Raw genomic sequence first — 23,954 nt, 5'->3', positions numbered from 1 at the left:
GACTTCAGTAAGGCTTTTGATAAAGTAGATTACAACCTACTTCTTGGTAACAGAGAAAAAAATGTGTGTTAGACAGCATCGCCCCAGATGGATTCATAACTGGCTGACCAGCCATGCTCAACATGTAGACCTCAATGGAACTACATCTACAGGGAAGGAAATGTGCAGTGGAATACCCCAATGTTCTGTCTTAGATGCAGTAATCTTCAATGTCTTCATAAACGACTTGGATGAGAGAACAGAAGGGGAACTGATCAAATCTGCAGATGACACCAAGCTGGCAGTAATAGCCAATACTCCAAAAGATAGATTCAAGATTCAGAAGGATCTCAACAGATTTGAACCCTGGGCCCAATCTAATAAAATGAAATTTAATGGTGAGAAAGAACTTCTATCTCAATGAGGCATCTGCTCTAGCCTTCCAGCCATTCTTTCCCCTCAACAATACAGAGACAATGTAGATAGTGGTGAAGGTATTGAATTCCCTGGAGAGGAGACACTCAGGTTCTCATTCAAAAAAGCTCTTTAGATGACTCTGAGGCAATCACTCTATCTCAGCTCTCACAGGGTTGTTGGGATAGGGGGAAAAGGAAGGAGAAACCCAGCAGGTTTTTTCCCCCCACATTTTGTTACCACCAGCTTGCCGCTGTGCACCCGCTCACTTCACTCATTCCTTCCGCATATAAGCCCAGCCTTCTGCGCATGGACTTTGCTTGTGTGCACACTTCCCGTGCATGCACCCAGACTCAAAAAATGTGCCTAAATAGGATGGCATAGAGCCAGAGCAGGTGGCTGGGCCACCCACTTGCACCCACGATTCCACTACTGGTTTGGGTAAACTGGTCCGAACCGGCTGAATACCACCTCTGGAGAAACCATTGTGTTTGCTGCCTTAAGATTCCGAATGACAAGTGGGGTATATATCTAATGTAATAAAATAAGAAAGGCATCCTAGGACTTTCTTCTTATGTCAAAACAAAACTTTTCTTCCACGGATTAAAAATTCAGACTTATGAACCCCTTCCTATACTGTAAGAAGACAGCTCTTTCACTGATGCACGCCCACACAGCCGCCGAGCAATGACTTGCTTCATTCTCCTGAGAGCTGTGAAGCCACTAAGTGTTGCATAGTCAGCTAATGAAGAAAACATCATTGTCATTGGAAAAGAGGCCATAAATTGTGCACACAGATGTGAAAAGATGGATCTGGGCCACAGAGACTATGATTTTCACTTTTCTGCAGAAGGCCAGGTCTTTGATTTATGCCGATTTCAAGAGAACTCTTGCCAAGTGTTACAATTTCAGCCAAATAATGCATACAAACAGTTGCACAATAGACATGACTGCAGGCTGTTAAGAGTATTCAATCCTGTTTATAAAATTATCTTTTGAATTGCTATCTTTATATTAGCATTCTATCCTTTCCCTGTCTGAAACAAATTTCATTTGTTTCACTCTCTGAAACAAATAAAAAGAAGGACTAAGCGAGACGTGATAGCAGTGTTCCATTATCTCAGGGGCTGCCACAAAGCAGAGGGAGTTAAGCTATTCTCCAAAGCACCTGAGGGCAGGACAAGAAGCAATGGGTGAAAACTAATCAAAGAGAGAAGGAACTTAGAAGTGAGGAGAAATTTCCTGAGTTAGAACAATTAATCAGTGGAACAATTTGCCTCCAGAAGTTGTGAATGCTCCCACTGCAAGTTTTTAAGAAGATGTTGGATAGCCATTTGTCTGAAGTGGCGTAGAATGCCCCGCCTAAGAAGGGAGTTGGACTAGAACTCTGTTATTCTATTCTATTCTATTCTATTCTATTCTATTCTATTCTATTCTATTCTATTCTATTCTATTCTATTCTATTCTATTCTATTCCATTCCATTCCATTCCATTCCATTCCATTCTATTCTATTCTAAATTTCTCTCTTTTTCCATGCTTCTTCTCCTCCCTTACATTAGATTCAGTTGTACCATCTCTGATATTATTATATCAGCATATAATGCTAGGACAATTTTGGTCCATCAGGAGTCAATAAAATCAGCATTGGGAGGTTCTTCTTTTCCAGAATCATTTAAAGAGAAGTGAATATGGAGCCCTTGATGCTTTCTGAGCACGATTCAGGGGTGAAATACTACCAGTTTGGACCAGTTTGCCTAAACCGGTAGTAAAAATGCTACTGGTTCACCCGAACCGGTAGTAAAAAAAAAAAAAATGCTACCGGTTCAGGTGATTTCTGATGATCAGCTGTGATGTGCGATTTATATTAGCTAGAAAGCAGGATGTCCTGCTTTCCAGCTAATCTAAATCATGTGGCACAGTGGTTCCCCCCCCCCGCTGTTCGCTTACCTTTGCAAGCATGCTCAGTAGCAGGCTCCACCCACCTGCCTGGATGTCATCACGTCCATTTTTGACACTCTGCTCATGCATGGATGGTGCTGCGCTTGCACGGATGATCCTGCACTTGTGCACAGGTGGAGCATATGAGCGAAGTGCGGGTGCTCTCACATTGCTACTGAACCTATAGCAAAGGTAACTTGATTTCACCCCTGGCGTGGTTTTTTGCTTGCGGATGCTTTCATTACCCCACTAGGTATGAAGATGCATTCTAGTTGGGAAATAAAACATCTGCAATCAAACAACCACATTCGGAGAGCATCAAGGATTCCAGAGTTCAATCCAGAAGTATAGATATTCACTTCTGTTGGGAAAAAAATGCCCATCTCTTGGAGATCCCGCATTGCAAAGTTTTCATTGAACAGGGATTGAATGAACCTGTTATTTAGATGCTTAAAACGTACAGAATATGGACTAGTTTTCACCACTATGATAATGGCAGAGTTGTGTGCCATTACTGTAATTAATTTTTTCCCCTTGAGACAGCACTCATCATAATTTTTTTCAATTTATCCCTAGGAGGCAAAACAGTAGATTTAATCGCTGGATTGCAGAACTATTGCAACATGACCTTAGTGTAAAATCCTGCCTCAATCTATCTGTGAAATTCACTTGAACTTACAGTATAATAAAAGTCACCCATCAAAATAAAATTGAGCATGGTAAATGGAGCAGAAGAATAACTACCAATATGTTATGAAAGAATTGAAAAGAATTAACCAGGTAAAAGAGCTTCTTAACTTACTGCAATTGCAAGTGCTTTAAATGGGATGTAGAATCAGTCTTTAAAGGACACTGTCTGTGATGGCGAACCTACAGAACATGTGCCAGAAGTGGCATGCAGAGCCATCTCTCCAGGCATTCGAGCCATCACCTGTTGCTCTTCCAGGTTCTGGCGCACTGGCCAGATGGTCTTCATGCACAGGAGAGCGCCGAAAACCAGAAGAGTAGCTGCCCGATGTGCATGCGCGTGCCGGAAAGGTGATCTTCCAGTTTCTGGCACATGCATACACATCGCCCAGCTGGTCTTTGTGTGAGCATGCATGCCAGAAACTGGAAGACCAGGTGTCCAGTGCGCATGCGCATGCCAGAAACTGGAAGATCATCTTCCCAGCACCCACATGTGCGTCGGGTGTCTGATCTTCTAGTTTCCAGTGTGCATGCTCCTGTTTTGGCACTTGGTGCCGAAAAGGTTCACCAACATTGGACTATGTTATCTCAGAAAAATTGTGGAAATTGTTTATTCACAAGCGCTCTCACTTCTCTAGCATTTTTTACTTTTTTACATTTGTTACTTTTCCTCTCTGATATGTAAACTTGCTAAGGATGGGAAAAGCTTATTGTAACCAAGTCAACTTCGGTCAGGTGTTCTTATGGATGGACCAGAATTTAATCAGCTTGTCAGACAGCAACAGTCTCAAGCAACCTAAAAAGCAAAGTAGCAGTGGAGATTTGGAAACATCTTCAGGATCATAGTCTTACAACAGATTTTACTCATTATTAATAAAGCAGAAAGCCAGCAGGTCAAATCTACACTTCTTAAAGTTCTTAAGGTTAAAAAACACTGATAAGCTCAGGAGGCTCAGGAGGAAATCACAATGCCTATCGTCCTAGGCCCTGGCACTCTTAGTCAAAGATGCCCACAGGAAGAAATTAAGTAAATGTCACGGCTAGGAAAATGCTTAGATATCTATACATAAGATGAAGAATGGTCAGGGGTGGCCTTCAAAAATTTCAGCAATATCCAAGTAAATGAGATGAAGAGTGTGAAGTAGAGCAGAGAGAGGTAAGGGAAGAAGAGAGGGATAGGAGAGAGGGCAAAGGGGGGAGAGAGGAGGAGAGAAAGGAGGAGTGGAAAGGGGAGAGAGGAGAAAGAGAGAGGAAGGGGAAGTAGAGAAGAGGGAAGAAAAGAGGTAGGGAGGGGGAGGAGAGAGGGAAAAGAAAGTGATGGACAAGATACAGATATGGTGTATGGAGAGCAGAAGAGCCAATAATTGTTTTTGGGAGTGGATGGTAAGATGAATTGATGTAAACATTTAATAATACAATACGATGTTGTCTATGTAATAGTATACATGTGAGATTATATGTTATGAAAATGGAAAAATAAAAAACTTTAAAAAAGATTTCAGCAACATGTTCCCTGCTCGGTTGCTGGGTGGGTGTGGCTATGGTGGGTGTGGCCTAGTCGGCCTCCTGCACCATGGCATGTGTGCATGTTTTCACCTTCCCCAGGCTCCGGAGACTTTCCTCGAGCCTCTGGGTGGGCAAGAACTTTCTCCCTGGGGCTCCAAAGGTCTTCTGGGAGGCCTGTTTTTCCCCCTCTCTGAGCCTCCGTGTAGGCCCTGCACTTACCTTTCATCCAAAACGGGCCTGTGGAGACTCCTGGGAGGGGCATGTTGGGGTGGCAGGGGCAGGATGTGGTGGGTGGGGCCAGCCAGAGGTGGGATTTGGAGGTTCTCCAAACCGACCATAAAGTTAGCTATGGGTTCTCCCAAACCTGGGCAAATCCATAGCAGCCCACCCCTGAGAATGGTGTATCATATTCTGAGATGGCTGTGGTCAATTTTAATGAATTTAAAATCTGCCTACATTCTAATTCAATTTTTATATTGTTCATTATACCTTCCTTCCATGGTATCCTTGAAGTCCAGGGTCACCCTATAAATTCAATTGAAAAGAAAAAAAATAGAGTGAATTAAGCTACCTGGAGACTCAAACCAAAATATTCTTTTAAAGAAAATGAACACAAATCACGATTCTGAAGAAGATACTGAATGAGAATTAGACCACTGAAAAGTATTCATGTCTTAAGAAAATAACTGTGATATCCATAAAGGTAAAGGTAAAGATTCCCCTCGCACATATGCGCTAGTCGTTCCTGACTTTATGGGTGGTGCTCATCTCCGTTTCAAAGCCGAAGAGCCAGCGCTGTCCGAAGACGTCTCCGTGGTCATGTGACGGCATGACTAAACGCTGAAGGTGCACGGAACGCTGCTACCTACCCACCAAAGGTGGTTCCTATTTTTCTACTTGCATTTTTACATGCTTTCGAACTGCTAGGTTGGCAGAAGCTGGGACAAGTAATGGGAGCTCACTCTGTTACGTGGTGCTAGGGTTTCGAATTGCCGAACTGCTGATCTGATCGACAAGCTCAGCGTCTTAGACATTGAGCCACCGCATCCCTTTATGATATCCATTGTTAAGGGCTATTTTACCCTTTCAGATCCACATGAATTTGGTTGTTAAGAAGAATTGTCCTTAGATGGGAAAGATGGTGCCATGTAGCAGAAGGAGAAATATATAATAACTAGCAAAAAAAAAAAAAAAAAACCACTTAGATTTTGATTGCCAATTTCTCTGTGTCCTAACAAAAGAGTTCTGTGTAAGCTCACTACCCCATAGCTTATTAAACTTCTCTCCACACTTTTGAATATTGGAAGTCAATTATGTTTTTCAAAATGTGCCTTAGGTCAATTTATTTCACACAATTAAATACATTATCATTAAGAGTTGGATCCAGTGTATAAACAATCCACAACCCAGTTTCTAAGATCATGTAGTTTGGGAATTAGGAAAATTAAAGCCCTAACACATTGGGAAATGTTCATACAGTTGGTTAACTTTAGAACTGGATTCTTTTAAAAAAATTTGTTTAAAAAAATTGCAAAACAATTTCCTAGCTCAGCTGAGTAGCACTTTATAGTTAGAAGTAATCTCATGTTGGCAACTGGATTTCTAACCGTGTTTCGGCGATTGCAACGTTCATGCACACAACACTGAAATTTCAGAAGACTCTGCTAAGGTCCGATATTTAATTCAAGGTATTTTACTCACCTTTGGTCCAGGAAGTCCTGGCAAACCCTGATGACAAAGGAACACAAGATCACTGAAGCAGCAAAAATGGTCAAAGGACTTTAACTCTGAGATCTGTCCTTCTTTTAGTTCTGTTTGCACAGCAACATAGTTTGCATTGGGTGAATGAACTTTAATGAAATGCTTTTCAATGGAGAGATGATTTTGAATCTATCTCAAGGGTGAAATCCAACAGGTTCTGACAGGTTCCGGAGAACCGGTAGCAGAAATTTTGAGTAGTTTGGAGAACCGGTAGCAGAAATTTTGAGTAGTTTGGAGAACCGGTAGTGGAAATTTTGAGTAGTTTGGAGAACCGGTAGCAGAAATTTTGCGTAGTTCAGAGAACCAGTAGCGGAAATTTTGAGTAGTTCGGAGAACCGGCAAATGCCACCTCTGGCTGTGGGGATGGAGATTTTGCAGTATCCTTCCCTTGGAGGTGGGAGGGAATGGGGATTTTGCAGTATCCTTCTACCACACCCACCAAGCCACACCATGCCCACAGAACTGGTAGTAAAAAAATAATAATATAAATTTCACCACTGATCTACCTGGTCAGATTTTAAGGATGCATTTCAGTGGTGGGATGCTGCCAGTTTAACAACTGGTTCAGTGAGAGTGTGCTTGTGCACAGTGCTGGAAATAGAGCATTTAGAAGCTCAGCTGCTTACCTCCCAAGCTAGCAATGGTAAGTAAAACAGTGAGGGGGGGGGGCAAATCAGCTGTGCTGCACGATTGAGATGAGATAGAAAATTGGAAATAAAGGACAGGATAGGGCAGGGGTGGGTGGGTGGGGCCAACTGATTATCAGCACTATCGGTTCTCCTAAACTGGTCCAAACTGGCTGAATACCACTTCTGATGCATTTGAATCTGTATTCTTCAGCAATCCCTATACCTTTTTGTAATGATGCCATGGGATTTCTCTGCTGGACTTCCGTGGTTTTCCTCCCTGTACTTTTCAGATTAGAACACGGAAGGCAGTAAACTGCCTCGGGTTGCATCAGAGAAGTGGTGGGATTCAAAATTTTTATTATCGGTTCTGTGGGAGTGGCTTGGTGGGTGTGGCAGGGGAAGGTTACTGCAAAATCTCCATTCCCTCCCGATCAGCTGGGACTCGGGAGGCAGAGAATAGATGGGGGCAGAGCCAGTCACAGGTGGTATTTATCTATTCTCTGAACTACTCAAAACTTCTGCTACCGGTTCTCCAGAACTGGTCAGAACCTGCTGAAGACCATCTCTGCATCAGAGCCCAGGTTTATTACAGGTAGTCCTCGACTTACAACTGCAATTGAGCCCAAAATTTCTGTTGCTAAGAGAGGCAATTGGTAAGTGAAGTTTTGCCCCATTTTACAACCTTTCTTGCCACAATTGTTCAGTGAATCATTGCAGTTGCTCAGTTAGTAACATAATTGTTAAGTGAATCTGGCTTCTCCATTGACTCTGCTTGCCAGAAGGTTGCAAACGCTGACCATATGATTACAGGGCACTGCAATAGCCATCAATATGAGTCGGTTGCCTAGCATCCAAATTTTGATCACGTGACCAGGGGGATGTGGCAATGATTTTAAGTGTGAAAAATGCCGTAAGTCGCGTTTTTCGGTGCCCTTGTAATTTTGATGTCAGAACCAGTGGTGGATTTCAAATTTTTTTAGAACCTCTTCTGTAGGTGTGGCCTGCTTTATGGGAGTGGTTTGCCAGCCATGTGACCGGGTGGGACTGGCTTGCCAGCCATGTGACTGAGTGGGAGTGGCTTGGCAGTCATGTGACTGGGTGGGCATGGTCAACTTGTAAAATGTGGTGAAACTCACTTAACAACGCTCTTGCTTAGCAACCAAAATGTTGCCTCAGAAACTCTGACATTTGAAGCACGCAAGTCTTAAAGCTGTCAAGTTACAAGACCCTCACACCCCTAATCCTTTAGGGAAAAAAAACCCTGGGGTGTTCAAACTTGACAGCTTTAAGACTTATGGACTTCAACTCCAAGAATTCCTCCTCCAGTCATGTTGGCTCAGGAACTCTGGCATTGAAGTGTGTAAGTCTTAAAGCTGTCAAGTTACAAGACCCTTGCACCCCTAATCCTTTAGAAAAAAACGCAGGGGTGTTCAAACTTGACAGCTTTAAGACTTGTGGACTTCAACTCCCAGAATTCCTCCTCTCGCTCTTCATCTTGATGATGTGCAGATGGGCGGGGGGAGGGAGCTGGAATCGGTTCTAACCAGCACTGTAGATTTGTGGAACCTCTTCTATAGAAGAGGTTAGAACTGGCAGGAACCCATCCCTGGTCAGAACCCTGACATTTGAACAGTTCCTAAATGAACTGTTGTAAGTTGAAGACTACCTGTAGTGCAGTTGTCAGATGCCAGAATAGAATTCAAAAGTACAGCAAGTTGTGTGGTTAGAGGGCAGTACTGCAGAATACTTCTGCTGCCTACTGGCTGCCTGCAATTTGGCAGTTCAAATCCCACCAGGCTCAAGGTTGACTCAGCCTCAGTTATGCAATGTAGCCAGGACTAAAATGACTCTAGAAACTTCATTCTAGGAGAAATATGATTTTTCTCTGATGAATAAACTTTGCAGTGGAATTCAGCAATTAATCGCATGCAAGCCCTGAACTTCAACATGTGTCCCATGTTGTCCTTCTCAGGCTCGGAGAAAATATTTTTATACAAACAAATGCAAGAAAAAAATGATCAAATGGCTACCTTTCCATCCTTGCCAGGTTCTCCGGTTTTCCCCTATGGGAGCAAAGAAACAAGCCTTTTTGAGATATCACACAGGTATTGTAAATCTGAATAAACCATCAAAGGCATTTGAAGACTTTCTTAATTTAAGAGTTGGCTTGGGAGTGGAAATGTTCAACTCATAGAGTAATTGCCCCACTCTGGCTCTTTTCACAGATCGGTGTCATGAAATGATAGTCTTGTGCAGCCATCTCATGGCAGAATAACAGTATAACAGAGTTGGAAGGGACTTTGGAGGTCTTCTAGTCCAACCCTCTGCTCAAACAGGAGACCCTATCAAATGGTTATCCAATCTCTTCTTTAAAACCTCCAGAAGATATCAAAGGCTTTGAGGCAACCTCAGAAACTGGTCAGACATAGAGGTAAAAGGTAATTTTGAGGTTCTTGGAGAGGGAGACTGTTCTGACCGAGACTTCCCAAGAGCAGGAAGCAAACTCCTGGTCCTGAAAAAAAAAACCCCTTTTATTAATTTACTGTGAATTTTAAAATCTTTCAAGGGAGGAATTTATAGTCTTATCTCTCCTTATCTGGCTTGGAGAGCTGCCAGGCCGATATCTGCAGAACTTGGCAAGGAGTCTCGGAGAATTACAAACCAATTAAGCGAATTAATTGCCTCCTGCAAACTCCACTCCCCTTCACTCCTCTTTTATTCCCTCTGGGAGGGGCCATTCATCATCCACCTGTGGCCTTACTCCCAAGTTGACCCTGTTCTTTAGCTGTTCCCTTTGTCTGGCAACTCTGCACATGCGCACACTGGGAACAGGCTCCAGCTGTTCTTCTGCCCCACTGATGTCTGACTCTGAAGGCAATTGATAGCTGGCATACGGCTCTGGCTACCTCTCTGCCTCTGACACAGAGCCCCCATCAGAGCCTTCCCCAGACTCCAGGACTGGCTCATGTTCCTCCCCAACCTCCTCACTATCTGAATCTGTTGCCAGCTCCGCAGGCCGCTGATGGGCCACAACAGAAAGATCCACAGAGACATGAAAAACACTTACAGCTGGGCCAGATGGGCCAGTTGGTCCTGGAGTCCCTGGTGGTCCTGGAGGCCCAGGTAGCCCTGGAGGCCCTTGGATGCCTGCCTGTCCTTGTTCACCCTGAGGTTCATTGAGAATAATATTACTATAAACACAGCTAAATAACATGGGAGAACAAATAACATCCTAAGCCAAGGAATACAGGTAAAGCCAAACAAGGTCTTGTTAGAAAGTCTATGAAGGGGGTTTCTAAAACTCAGGCAAAGAGTAACTGTGGATTGGCTGATGGTGCATTCCCATATTATTTTTTTTTAAAAAAGCTTCCATTGCAATAGGTTGAATGGGAAACCGAGGGCCAATATCAAATGCCATCCAATACAGTTAGTTGGATTCTTCTGCATCTAATACTAAAATTCACATCACATGGATTTTTTTTGTAGGTATGCATTTGAAGTACCCTAGTGGTAAAAAATCTATTTGGCAAATTAAGTGGCTATACTCCTACCCTGCCCATGGAATTCTGTCCCTTGATCATGCAGTATTTTATGCATTGCCGAAATGGTGACATGAGACCATCTTCAATGAAGCCTAACAGCATATTAAATTCACATGCAAGAGAGCAAAACAATTTTTAAAATATAGCTCCAGTCAATGGCTACACGTAGCCTATGACATCTGGTGAGGGTGGTGTTTGATCTTTGATTATTCCTCCATCCATGATAAGCCATGGTGGCACAGTGGTTAGAGTGCAGTCCTGCAGGCTACTTCTGCTGACGGCTGGCTACAATTTAGCAGATCAAATCTCACCAGGCTCAAGGTTGACTCAGCTTTCCATCCTTCCAAGGTGGGTATAATGAGGACCCTGATTGTTGGGGGCAATAGGCTGACTCTGTAAACTGTTTAGACAGGGCTGCAAAGCACTGAGAAGTGGCATATAAGTCTTAAGTGCTATTGCTATCCAATAGGATTCCAGATGGATCCTGGAAGGCAAGGCCAGTTCAGACCAGCAGTATGCATAAGCATATCATAATGCCACTGTAACAAGGGACTTTGCATGAATGGGCATCTTGCTTATACAAGCACTCTGGCTTAGATGAACCTCATCTACCAAAGCACACAGAACATTATCCCTGAAATAAGGATAATGAGGATGATGTGCATTCTGCTCTGGAGACTTCTGTCTTGAAGAATGCCATTGCTGGGCAGCTGAGATGGTGCAGGACTTGTTAGATGTCCACATATGAAATCTCTGCTAGTCCCAATTCTGCTATTCGTATAATTGTCTCTAAAGTCAGTGATGGTGCAGTAAATGTGGTCAAGCATGAAATTTGTTGATACTTCTATGAAATAATCTATCATATTAGAATAACATTCCCTGCAACGAACAGTTGAAGGCTGAAATTTGGCTCCCACTTAATTAGGACCAAGGGTTGAATGCAAGACACTTGTTTGGAAGAGTCATTTGAATAATTAATAGGACATACAGCTCTAAACATCCATTGGATAATCACTGGAAATTCTAGGTTATTCTAGGCTCGTGATGGCAAACCTATGGCACAGGTGCCAGAAGTGGCACGCGGAGCCATGTTGCCTGGAATGCACGGCGTTGCCCGTTCCTCTTCCAGGTTTCTGGTGAACATGTGCCCGTGACGAACAACTGGCTTCGTGCAGGTGGCAGTGCTGGAAATAGGAAGAGCAGAGCTTCCATTTTGTGGCATGTGCAGCAGATAGCTGATCATTGCATGCTCGTGTGCTCCAGTAATGAGAAGACCAGCTGGCTGGCGTGCATGTGCGCACCAGAAATCAGAAGTTCAATTTTAGGCATGCGCATGTCCCCTGGGAAGCTCCTCTTCCGGGTTGTGGTTCACTTGGTGCTGAAAAGGTTCACCATCCCTGTTCTAGGCTATGTACTTGTGTCTCCAAGCATATGGCAGCAGTAGGAATTGTGTTCTTCCCATTTTCCTATCTCTGCCAAACGTCGATCTAAAAAGATTATGAAATATACTTTGGTTAGGCGAATGTTTAGAACTATGGCTAGTGAACTACCCCTGCTTAGTACAGGGGTCCCCAAACGTGGCAACTTAAAGACTTTTGGACTTTAACTCCCAGAATTCTCCAGCCATTAGAGCTGGAGAGAATTCTGGGAGTTGAAGTTCAAAAGTCTTAAAGTTTCCCAGGTTTGAAGACCTCTGGCTTAGCAGATTGTATTGTAAAACAGATCGGTTCCAGTAAAATCAAATTAAACCCTTTTAAAACCCTACCTTGCATGTGTGCATGCGCGTCTCCCGTCGGCCAGCTGTTTTTGGGGGCTCTGCTGCGCATGCAGGAGATGCGTCCATGTGGAGGGGGCAGGAGGGTCGCACACACGTTTTTGGTCCCAGGAGGCTTCAGGGAGGCCTGCTAGGCCCAAAATGTGGCACAAGGGGGTGCGATTTCGGCAGGTGAGGATAAAAAGGTTAGCCATCACTATTATATGGTCTAACAATACTTTCAAGGCAAATAACCACTAAACCATGTGTTCATGCTTAGCTGCTAAACTAAGCATGCAAATGCATTAAAACCCTGATTTGTCAATTCTGTGAAATGGGTGCATTACTGAATTGCCAGAGAATCTTTACTTTTCCTAGTTTTAACGAAACCCTCTCCTAAGGAAGATGGAAAGCTGGTTAATTACCAGTTTCAGAAATGAACAGACCAGGAGGAGGAGGAGGAGGAAGAGGAAGAGGAGGAGGAAAAGGAGGAGGATACCTGGAAGGTGCGTCTCTTTATGACTGGGGGCGGAGCCAGTCGCACTGAATTGAGAAGAGGCAACAGCTGAAGACCGAGCCAGAAGGTCACGGGGAAAGGCCAAAGGTCACAAGGCAAAAGATGTCAGTAGGGCATCAAAAGTCAAACAGAGCAGCCAGGGAAGAAAAGGGAAACAGGGGAAAAAAGTAAAATAACCAAAGGAAGGAATAAAAGCAAGTCTGAGTTCATCAATATCAAAGAAGGGGTCATGGAAAAACCGTTGTCATTGGGCACCTCGTGGCAAGCCTCTTGAGCCAATCTGTGTCTCTTTTACTTCATTTTAATTCCACAACCTGAATGTTGCTGGAGCAGCTATAAATGTTTCTTCACTCGTCACAATTTAGAGCAGAGGTCTTACCTTTGGCAACGGTAAGACTTATGCACTTCAACTCCCAGAATTCCCCAGCCAGTCATGTCTGTTCCATGCTGGCTGGAAAGTTCTGGGAGTTGGACTTCACAAGTCTTAAAAGTTGCCAAGATTGGACATTCGTCATAGAATCTGGAAAAATTTATAGTAAATCCAACAGTTCATTCAGCCAAGTTCCACTGCAATACAACTTAGATTCCTTAATTTTTTAAGACAAATTATTTGTGTGTCCAATCACACTTGGCCAATAAAGAAATCAGTTCTATTCTATTCTATTCTATTCTATTCTATTCTATTCTATTCTATTCTATTCTATTCTATTCTACTCTACTCTACTCTACTCTACTCTACTCTACTCTACTCTACTCTACTCTACTCTACTCTACTCTACTCTACTCTGTTCTAACACCACTGCTGTTAGGAAGTATCTGTATCACATTATTTGTACTTTCCTATTTTAATTCTGTAACTCAGATTGAACTATGGAGTTATTGATGTTCTTCAAGCTTAGTTGTTGGCAGATGTTTTATTACCCAACTAGTTAATAGCAGTGTGAGTGAATACAAACCCTACACTTATTCAGACTGATGATGTTACCTAGTTTGGTAGTGAAAGTCCTAAGCAGACAAACTCAGACAATAATTTCTTTGCTTATTAACAAAGATGTTCTTCTTAACAGTTTTGGAACTTTCTTTCATAATATATTCCTTTTTTTTAAGTAGTCAATTTGTTCTTACGCTATTGATCCAAGCAACAGGAGCCTTGGATGGCAAGCTTCGAGTGCTAGCACTTGGAATTTACCAAGTAAATAAAATAAGCAGAATCAGTGCAAAAAATATGGAAAGGGTTGTAGTATAATTCCTCAACCCTCAATCAATTCAATGAATAAAACAGGAAGATTGCACTATTTAAATGCAAATAGCAATCCCTTAAATACAAAGATTTTTTTAAAAAAATGTCTTTATTTAATCAGTGAGAACTTTTTAGGAAATGAAAGACAATGGAAAGCACCTCTTTTCAGCAAAGGATCCAGCTCCAACTTATAGAAGAGATTACTTTTGGTGGAGATCCTAAAAGATTGCCTAAAATGAAATTCAGGCAGGGCCTATTGCCTATATAACTCAGTTAATCAGGCTACAAATGAGTCAAAAGTTATCAAAAGTTCTGGCAGGATTCAGTCACACTAACTGGATCCAGATTTACTCTTTTAAACTTTCAAAGTCTCTACCCGCTTCCTCCAAAAGGAGTCTAGTTCATGAGCTGTTGCAGGAGCTGGCAAAATAGCATTACATCATAAACTCATTTTCTATTAGCCAGGCAGAAAACAGTTGATGCATTTCAACCATTGTAGCCAGTATTTGCTTTTTCAGCTGTTATTTCTCTCCAGCTCTTTGGAAGGGTTAAGCTGCCAAGAGTTAAAGGGTTGGGTTTAGGTGTTCATAGATGAGATGGGATTATTTGACTCTGTGCATACTTGGGTCTGAAATTTAAGATTAATTGTTTGTGAACTGACTTTTAAAAAGGTTCCTATAAGCTCCCTTGAGAACCCAACTCAATAAATTATTTCAGTTTTTCTCTTGCTAAACATGATAAGAGCTATTCGAGTAGCCACTTCTTGGTTTTCTATTCTCTTCAGCAATACAAAGACATAAAAAAAATCATCTGCCCCAAATTATTTACTACTACAATAATTCTACTGATTATTCACATTAGGACTTCCGTTCTACAATCAAAGTCACCCTGTTTTCATCAATATAAATGTAAGAAGAATCAAATGTTGGGTGGCTCAAGTCTATTCCTCTTTGGTGGCTTAGAGATGTAGCCGCAGGTCCCCCATGACAACAGCTGTAGACACTCTACAAGATACATTTTTCTACTCATTTTTAAACTCGCTTGCTCTTTAGGGCAAGTCAAGTTCCAGTCTTGTTGCAAACTGAAATGTCTTTGCCATATTGCAGCCCTACCGTCCAATGATTCTGGGCAGATGGTTTAAAATATAGAACATGTTGTGGTGATACGTATATTGGAGGCACAGTTTTGGATTTAGAAGGCCACAATTAAAAACAGATCCAAGGCCACAGTGGGATTCACCAGTGAATCCCAGAAACAAAATTGCCATGATCCTTGGAGTTCATAAAATGAAATGAATGAACAACATTGCATGATTATGTGTTATATGTAATCTGGTTAAGGCACTAAATTTAAGCCTACTTTGTGGTGGTGAGGCCTTGAAGTGCTGAAGGATGTAAACTTACTTAAGATCTTCTTACTGTTGTTATGTCTCAATCTTTTTCTTGATTATATCATTTCCAATAAAAGGAGATTCTGTCTGGAGAATTATTTATAATTTACAAACATGAATATCTGAATATTTATTTTCTAAAGATGTGAATTAAAACTTTGCTGATGAGAAGATAACTTTAAAAACTTTCTCATTTTGTGTTTGGTGCTCAATTTCCCAAGCCTGCCATTAACTGGGAAAGGCAAATTTTGAGAAGCCATTTGTAAGAAAATTTAAAAACAGCAGTGCTGAAAGGCAGATGTGTGATAGGAGCTCCTCTGCTATGTGCAAAAATAGTGAATTCAGACCAGAAAAAGGTGTTGGAGGAAAACAGGCAGTTGAGGTGGTTGGTGGTGGCTCATGGAGTCATCGAGAGCCGAGGTGGCGCAGTGGTTAAATGCAGCACTGCAGGCTACTTCAGCTGACTGCAGTTCTGCAGTTCGGCTGTTCAAATCTCACCGGCTCAGGGTTGACTCAGCCTTCCATCCTTCCGAGGTGGGTAAAATGAGGACCCAGATTGTTGTTGGGGGCAATATGCTGACTCTGTAAACCGCTTAGAGAGGCCTGAAAGCCCTATGAAGCGGTATATAAGTCTAACTGCTATTGCTATTGCTATCAAAATAAAACATCAAAGTCTTACAAGATGGCCATAACTGATCATTTTCTATAATTCTCCTTAAAATCTCAAAAGATTTTTGCCATTCTTGCTCACAATCTTATATAAATTAAGGTGACCAAACCAAATCAAAATCAAATCAAAACCCAAATTAACATAACTTTAATTTTGAGGTCCTGCAATGGCCATCTGCATTTCTGGCTTATAGAGTGATCTAGAAAATTCTAATTATGATGAAGGCCATTAAAAAAAGTTGGGAACAGCTGCTCTAGATTGATGACCCTGGAATTCCTGCTGTATTATCAGAAATTGCTGATAACAATGCAAAGAATGCCTCATTTGTCTATCGCAAAAGCCTCAGTAAAGGGGTATGTCTGTAAGGCATGGGGTTAGATGTCCATTTTGCCAATATGACCTCCCTCATTATCCACAGAATGTTACAAAAAGTTTGGTATCATTCAGGGCATGCAATATCCATTTTTCTTTGCAACAGGACTGGTAAAATCAAACCATTTCTTTCTCACAAACCTTCAATGCAAGGATGTGATTAGAACGCAGAGCTGCAAGTGTGGTGCTTAGATATTCCTAGGGGGACAGTGGAAACACACAATGGGGTCAATCCAGCTCACCGTACCATCAAAATCATAAAACCAATGTGGTAGTTCAAACCTCAATTTGCTTTCAACCCAGATGTTGTGGTTTTTTTAAAACCTGTTTTGGTCACCTCATCTGTTCTCAAGGCTGGTATTGTCTATAACACATGCATAATCTCCTAGTGTGCTAATTTCCTCCACTGAAACCACAGTATCAATGTTCTTATTGGATTGCCCTACAGAGAACTATTGATACTACATTACAGTGAAATTAAATTTTCAGTTCTTACTTAGCTGACAGTAAAAAGAGGAAAAGTAATCCAATAACATCCATCTATATATTATTAAAAGTTGCCACTAATATTACCGTCAGACCTTGGACAACTATTACTTAACCTATATAAGAAAACAAGTTGAATATTCCTTTATTATTATTTGTCTCTCTTTTAAAAGTATTTATACACACACACACACACACACACACACACACACACACACACACACACACACACATATATATAATTTGCTGGGAGTAGAGGAAAGGAAATCTATTTGCTATTAAATCCATATCAGGCAGGCTATTGGTTTTTGACTAACATTGATTATTGACTATGAAATCAGTTGTGAGATTGGCAATTGTGCCCTTCTAATTGTGTTTAACTCCCATAATTTCTAGCCATAATAGATAGAAATTAAAGTCAAGCATATTTAGAGGGCACTAGATGGGGAACAATATTCCATCCAAATTGTTTTTTGCAACCAGGCTGAAATTTTAAATAACATGATCCCCCCACCCCCCAATATTACCTGTAAATGAAATGAAATGGAAAACATTTTTATGATTTAAAACTTTGGGGAAAGAGGCATTTAAGAATATTTTGCTGATAATTTGAAACAGCAGAATATTAAAAACAACAACACATTCTTCCTCCAGGTTCACGGGTGCATTGCTACGGGTTCCTTTGGGTTCGGGAGAACTTGTAGCTAATGTTATGGCCAGTTCAGAGAACCTCCAAATCCTACCCTTGGCTTGCCCCTCCCACCCCGCCACTCTCAGGAGCCTCTATGCGGCCCATTTTGGATGCCAGGTAAGTGTAGGGCCTATGCAGAGGCTTGGGGAGGGGGAAAAACAGGCCTACCGGAAGTTCTGGAAGGCCAAAAACAGCCTTCCAGCCTCCGAAGCCCTGGGGGACACAGTTTTTGTCCTCCCAGAGGCTCGGGGAAAGCCTCTGGAGCATGGGGAAGGTGAAAATGCACCACCACCCCCCCCGGTGGTGCAGGAGGTTGACCGGCCCATGCCCAACATGGCCACGGCCACCCAGAAACTGGGAGAGAACCCATTGCTGAAATTTTTGAAGCCCACCCCTGTCCAGATTAGCTTTTTAAAGTTATATACTCAAATTATGCTGGCTGCAATTGCTATGTTTTAGGATTTCAGCTCCAAGGAGAAAGCAAAATATGAACAGCTTAAGGCATAGCCGCCCCCTCACAAGCTGTGTTGACTTTTCTCAGCCAAGTTCTTTGTTCTTTGATCTCTTACCACTGAGCTCACAATGGGACAGAGAGAGATTTCTTAAATGATAATTCTAATAACCAGCAGTTTCTTAATCTGAGCTGGTCAGATTCTTTTCTCTTTGCAGCCGTATATTTTTACTTCGGGACACGGTGGCTCAGTGGCTAAGACGCTGAGCTTGTCGATCAGAAAGTTCAGCGGTTTGAATCCCTAGTGCCGTGTAATGGAATGAGCTCCCGTTACTTGTCCCAGCTTCTGCCAACCTAGCAGTTCGAAAGGACGTAAAAAATGCAAGTAGAAAAAATAGGAACCACCTTTGGTGGTGGGAAGGTAACTGTTCTGTGCGCCTTCGGCATTTAGTCAGGCTGGCCACATGACCACGGAGACGTCTTCAGACAGCGCTGGCTCCAGCTTTGAAACAGAGATGAGCATTGCCCCCTAGAATTGGGTATGACTAGCACATATGTGCGAGGGGAACCTTTATTTTTACCTTATTTTTACTTCTTTTATTTTATGATCATGCTTGGGGCTCTTTTCATTTTGATTAGTGCATGGAGAACTTACATCTGAATTCAGAAATTGTTCAGACACCAACCAATACATAATACTCTACTGCTATTGTTTTATGAAGTAAATACACTTGCCCAAAACATCAAATTTAATCAGCCAGCTTTCGCTTCCTACCCCCTTCTGTTTCAGATGCCTCTGAAAAGTTTATTATCTACATACAGTTGTCATCCAGAATTCTTCACCAGCTGCAGCTCCAAATTTCTCTTGGAGGAAGTCCAGATCTCAAATCTGTTTTCCAAAGGGATTTTCAAATCCCGAACAGAAAGTGTTTAAGCTTCTGCCTCTATTATCATTTCAGTCTCGATGTTTGATGTCTTTCCAATGTATTCCATAAAGCAATAGACATTGTTTGTGATGGATTAGATCTACTTGAACCTCATGATACATGCCTTCCATTTTGACTTTGGAAGCAAAGGACTCAAGATAGAGAAATCAGCCGGGCTGCTTTCTTAGCTATCTGGAATTTTGTGAATATGTGAAGGATATTAAGAAGGTAAACTACTGAAATTCAGTAAAGGTCACAGATAGCAATTCTACATTTTACATCTGTTAAAACATAGAAAAATGGCTTACTGGTAGCCCTCGACTTATGGCCACAACTGACCTCAACATTTCTGTTGCTAAGCCAGGCTGTTGTTAAGTGATTTTTGCCTCATTTTATGAGCTTTTTTTGCCACAGTTGTTAGGAAATCACTGCAGTTGGTAAATAAACCCATATGGCTCTTAAGTGAATCTGGCTTCCCCCATTGATTTTGCGTGTTGGAAGCCAATTGGGATGGGGAAAACAAATGGTGATCACATGACTCTGGGATACTGCAACTGTCATAAAAACATGCCAGTTGCCAAGTGCCCAAATTTTGATCACATGGCCCAAATAGTTTGAAATGGTTATAAATCAGTTTTCAGTGGTGTTGTAACTTCAAACAGTCCCTAAACTCATGGTTGTAAGTCAAGGACAACCTGTGTGTTTTCAGAAATTGTGATGCCATTTTCCTGAAACTGTTTTAAACTTCCAGAGCTGGAGCAGCAAGACAATTTATTGAAAATGTTTTAGCATCAATTTAAACCTCACAAAACCACAGATTTGCATATTTTCCCACAGCCTCATATCTAGACCAGGGGTGTCCAACTCAATTTCATTGAGGGCCACATCAGGGTTGTGTTTGACCTCATGGGGCTGAAGTGGGCATACTCAGGATGGGTGTGGCCAGCTTAACTTCACTCATGTTGGGGGTGCCTGTGGTGGCCCAAGTGCTCTGTCAATGAAAACGGGCTCCCAAGCTCCGTTTTCGGCTGCGATGGCCTCCTGCAACCCTCTGCCAGCGAAAACGGAGCTCGGGAGGGCTGCACACAGACCTCCTGAGATCCATTTTCACTGGCAGAGGCACTGTGGGCTGGTCCTTCATTGTTTCCAGGGTGGCCCCACGGGCCAGATCCAGATGTGGGTTCCTACCGTTATGGACCAGATCGGCCAAATAGATAGTAACTCGACCGGACACGTGATCGTACCAGTTCTGTCCTGGGTGCTGCTATCATTATTTTCTGTTCTGCACATGCACAGAACAATGTTCATTGAAAAAATGTAACCCCCCCACTTCTTTAATGGTGTGCGCATGCACAGGCCTGTTTAAGTGCAAATGTGTAAGCACACAAAATTTTTCGGGCACCAAACTGGTAGTAATGCCAGCAGGAATCCAACCCTGGCCAGATCTAAGCATCCCGTGTGTCAGATCCAGCCCCCTGGCTTTGAGTTTGACACCCCTGATCTAGACCTATCTGTGGTCACATGTAGAAGTTTCCAAATAGAAGTTTCCTTTCCCTACGTTTCCAATTATTTCAAACTACAAGGAAGGATAAATGTACTGCACTCATAAAGGAAGGAATAGCTTATATTGGCCCTTCATTCTTGGATCCCTACCCTCAAGTTTCAACCCTGAGGTCATAAAGAAGAACAAAATTGGCAATTGGCTAAGTAGCAAATGTTGGGAAGACTGTTGATAAGCAACCAACCTATTTGCAAGTGAAAGGCCACAGATTGTGAGTTGCTGCAGAGCAATCAATGGACAGGGCTATTGCTTTTCCCAACTTGGTTAGAGGCCGTTTGAGGCTAATGACTGATCATGATGGAATGGTGGAAAAGATGGACATTATCCAGCAAAGCATCTTGATTTCTAGTTAACCATTTACCAAGATCTTATTCTGGCTTTTTACAATTTGTGACTTAGATTGGGATTTCGACTTCACAATCACTCCTTGTGGTCCTGACCCTCCCTAGAATTTCTGAAGCCCTCACAGTGCAGCAAGAGAGTACTCAGTGATTGCCCCATTTCTCAATGTTCACACGGGATAATGTTTTCTCCTAGCAGTACAGCTCATCAATCAATCTGTCATAGTCCATATTTTCTAAGAAGAGAAATTTCTCTGGATGTACGTTAGGATTTCTGTCATGGCTAATCCTCCATGTTTTAAAGACGAATCTATTTAGTAGATATACATAAACTTTGGCTGAAATTTGATGCATCTAAGAAGTCTTCCAACTTGAGATTTGGAACATGAAGTTCCCTTGAGCATTATTGTTTGTTGTCTAGATAATCTACAGGAATAACTTTTCTTTTCAAGTCCAATCAACGTCACATAAACAATTGCTTGGTGGAGATTTTGGCAGTGAAATATTGTTCTGATGCCTTTCAAGAAACACAATTGTATCTCATCACATGCAATGTTGGCTTTGTTAAATATTTGATTTATTTTTTTCTGTTTAATGATAATTGTATGTGGTTTTATTTTGTTTTTAGGGATGTAATCTGGCAAGAGTCGTTTTAAAATTGGCAGTGTACAAATCACACACATATCTTATGGTTCAGAATTCAAATAAGATTCAGTGGTAATGATTAAGTTTGCATTGCATTCTCAGTGAATTAGCATTGATTAGGGCTATACTATTGGCCCCAGAATTTTTTTTAAAAAACCCATCAATTAGATCAAATTCATATTCAAAAGTTTCTTAAGACATTTGGAACAGACAAAGACAATACTTGTTTCCTGAAGTTTCTTTTCTTATCCTATTCCTTAATCATCCATTTTTTTATTGTAAGGATACATTTTATGGAACAAATGGAAATGTAGGTTTTTTTAAAATTGCTTTTAGAGGATTTTAGAGATTTAGCTGTTGATGCGAACCTTGTTATGCCAAGTACATTTGGCAAACCAGTGGATCACTCATTTTAACTCAGTTTCAAATGAGTCAGATTTGGGAATTTTTAAAGACTTGTTGTCTAACTTGTTGTCCCATTGTTAAGATTAAATTAAAACGTTAAATCCTGAAAGTCTTTTCTGGATTGTCAGCAGATTATTGCTATATAAAAGCAGACATGTCACTTGCATATGTAGTTGTGTAAGTTCTCATCTTTTTTATTCCCCCAGCTCTTTTTTTTAAATGTTATATAAATACCCCTTGGCTATTTTAACTCTAAGCACATTAGTATTTGTCATGTTGCTTTGTTGCGCTCAATCGTTCTCTTTGTCTTGTTAGTTACACTCATTGTTCATCTAAGCGTTCTAGAAGAAGGCAAAACAATGTGACATCTGCCCTCTGGAGCATTATTCCATCCCCCAGACCTCCCGGAGGTCCGTCTGGTTCCCACTGCGATGATATTCCAAAAGGCATTGAAAACATGGCTGTTCTCCCAGACTTTGTGCTGTTTTCTTTGGTTTTTCTGTTTGTGGAATCATATCCTTTGTTCTTTTATCTTATTGTTCTGGCTTTTTATACTGTAAAGTACCCACACTTGGTGGAGGTGGGGTCAGATATTCTTTAAAACTATGCTAATAAATAAACAAACAAAATAAATGCTGCACAATATCTGAACTTTCGCTTCCCTTCAGAAGACCTGCTGTGCTAAATGACTGTGTTCTGTTGTCACCAAGTTCATTTAAACCCACAAGGCTTTGGTAGGCTTCGACTGCCATTTTAATACTGTCTTTCCCTGAAAATAAGACTCTGTCTTATTTTCTTTTGACCCCCCCCCCCCAATGAGCACTTGGCCTTATTTTTGGGGAGGTATTATTTTTGAGGAACAGGAGGCAGCGAGCGTGGTCACCTCATGGCTGCTGCTGTGTTGCAATATTTTTGGGGAGGGCTTACTTTGGGGGGAGGGATTGTTTTAGCGCATGCACTCAAAAACCCAATTGGGCTTATTATCCGGGGAGGTCTTATTTTGAGGAAAACAGGGTATAGTTGGACTAAAAGGGACCATAAGTGAGGAGGTGACTCATTCCCCAATGACTGTACTTCACCCCTTTCTGAAAACAGAATTTGTGGGACTAGATTATGGAAAGACCCAGGGATGGGCTGCTATTGGTTTGCCCGGGTTTGGGAGAACCTGTAGCTAACATTATGGCTGGTTCGAAGAACCTCCAAATCCCATCCCTGTCTCCAAATCCCATCCCAGCTGCCACCGGTATGCCCGTACCGGGCTGTACTGCTCAGAACCCACCACTAATCCAAGCCACAGAATATCTATGGTGGGTGAGAGAAACACAGGAACAAAGTGGGAGGGGGGTTCCTAGTTGATCTTTTTTGAAATTGCACGGAAGCTATTTGAGCCAAGAAGGGAGAAGATACAGAGTTCAGTTCAAAAATCCAGAAGAATTTGCTTACCCTGTGTGGATATTCTCCGCACTGACCCTGCAGAAACAGAGGGATTAAAAAAGAAAATATTTTAAATCATGTCACCCAAATATAGAGTCAAAGAGACAGGACCACAGCAGGTGCATCATTGTGAAGAGTTCTTTCATCTTGGTAGGGATAATGTGATGTGACCCACCCTGGACAATGGCTTCGTATCAGAAAGAACTTCTTGTTCTTGGTACTTTTTGGAGTATCATGGTTCAAAAACTATTGACCAATTTTGTTTATGATGGTTGATTCAGAATCAAATAGGCCAGTAATGGTATTCTCTTCTCTTCACTACTGGTTTGGGCATAGCTAATGTGCATGTGTGAAGGTCTGTGATGATGTCACAGTGGGTGGGCATAACCTTGCCCTGCCGCCACTAACAGTCCGCCTGGACCAGTGTGAACCGGCAGCATACCACCTCTGAAATAGGTCCATGGTTGTTCCTTTTCCTGCAATTATGATAATTATCTGACTTGGAGCAAGGAAAATTTTCAGAGCTACAAAATTCATCAAGGAAACTATCCACCAATTCATTGGAAGCCATTCACTCGACTGAAAATGTACAATATCCATGTGTAGCTGCCTGC

At 41.9% G+C, this 23,954-nt stretch overlaps 1 protein-coding gene across 1 annotated transcript in view; it reads right to left on the bottom strand.

Annotated features, from left to right (window-relative positions):
- The window catches only part of COL13A1 (collagen type XIII alpha 1 chain), a 99,591-nt gene extending 75,680 nt beyond the window's left edge, over nt 1–23,911 (bottom strand). Inside the window, exons 1-7 of the mRNA XM_087702424.1 lie at nt 23,783–23,911; nt 23,350–23,376; nt 16,542–16,598; nt 9,984–10,082; nt 8,947–8,979; nt 6,228–6,254; nt 5,016–5,051 (exon numbers count right to left, since the gene is read on the bottom strand). Coding sequence (XP_087558550.1) covers nt 5,016–5,051; nt 6,228–6,254; nt 8,947–8,979; nt 9,984–10,082; nt 16,542–16,598; nt 23,350–23,376; nt 23,783–23,911 — 408 coding nt within the window. The remainder of the gene's footprint in view (nt 1–5,015; nt 5,052–6,227; nt 6,255–8,946; nt 8,980–9,983; nt 10,083–16,541; nt 16,599–23,349; nt 23,377–23,782) is intronic.
- Between the last annotated feature and the right edge of the window lie 43 nt (nt 23,912–23,954).

This window comes from Thamnophis sirtalis, unplaced genomic scaffold (genome assembly GCF_051295495.1).
Source record: "Thamnophis sirtalis isolate CommonGarterSnake01/CBP01778 unplaced genomic scaffold, rThaSir2_p1.2 scaffold_15, whole genome shotgun sequence".
Classification (NCBI taxonomy): domain Eukaryota; kingdom Metazoa; phylum Chordata; class Lepidosauria; order Squamata; family Natricidae; genus Thamnophis; species Thamnophis sirtalis.
This window is presented reverse-complemented; position numbering and strand designations above follow the sequence as displayed.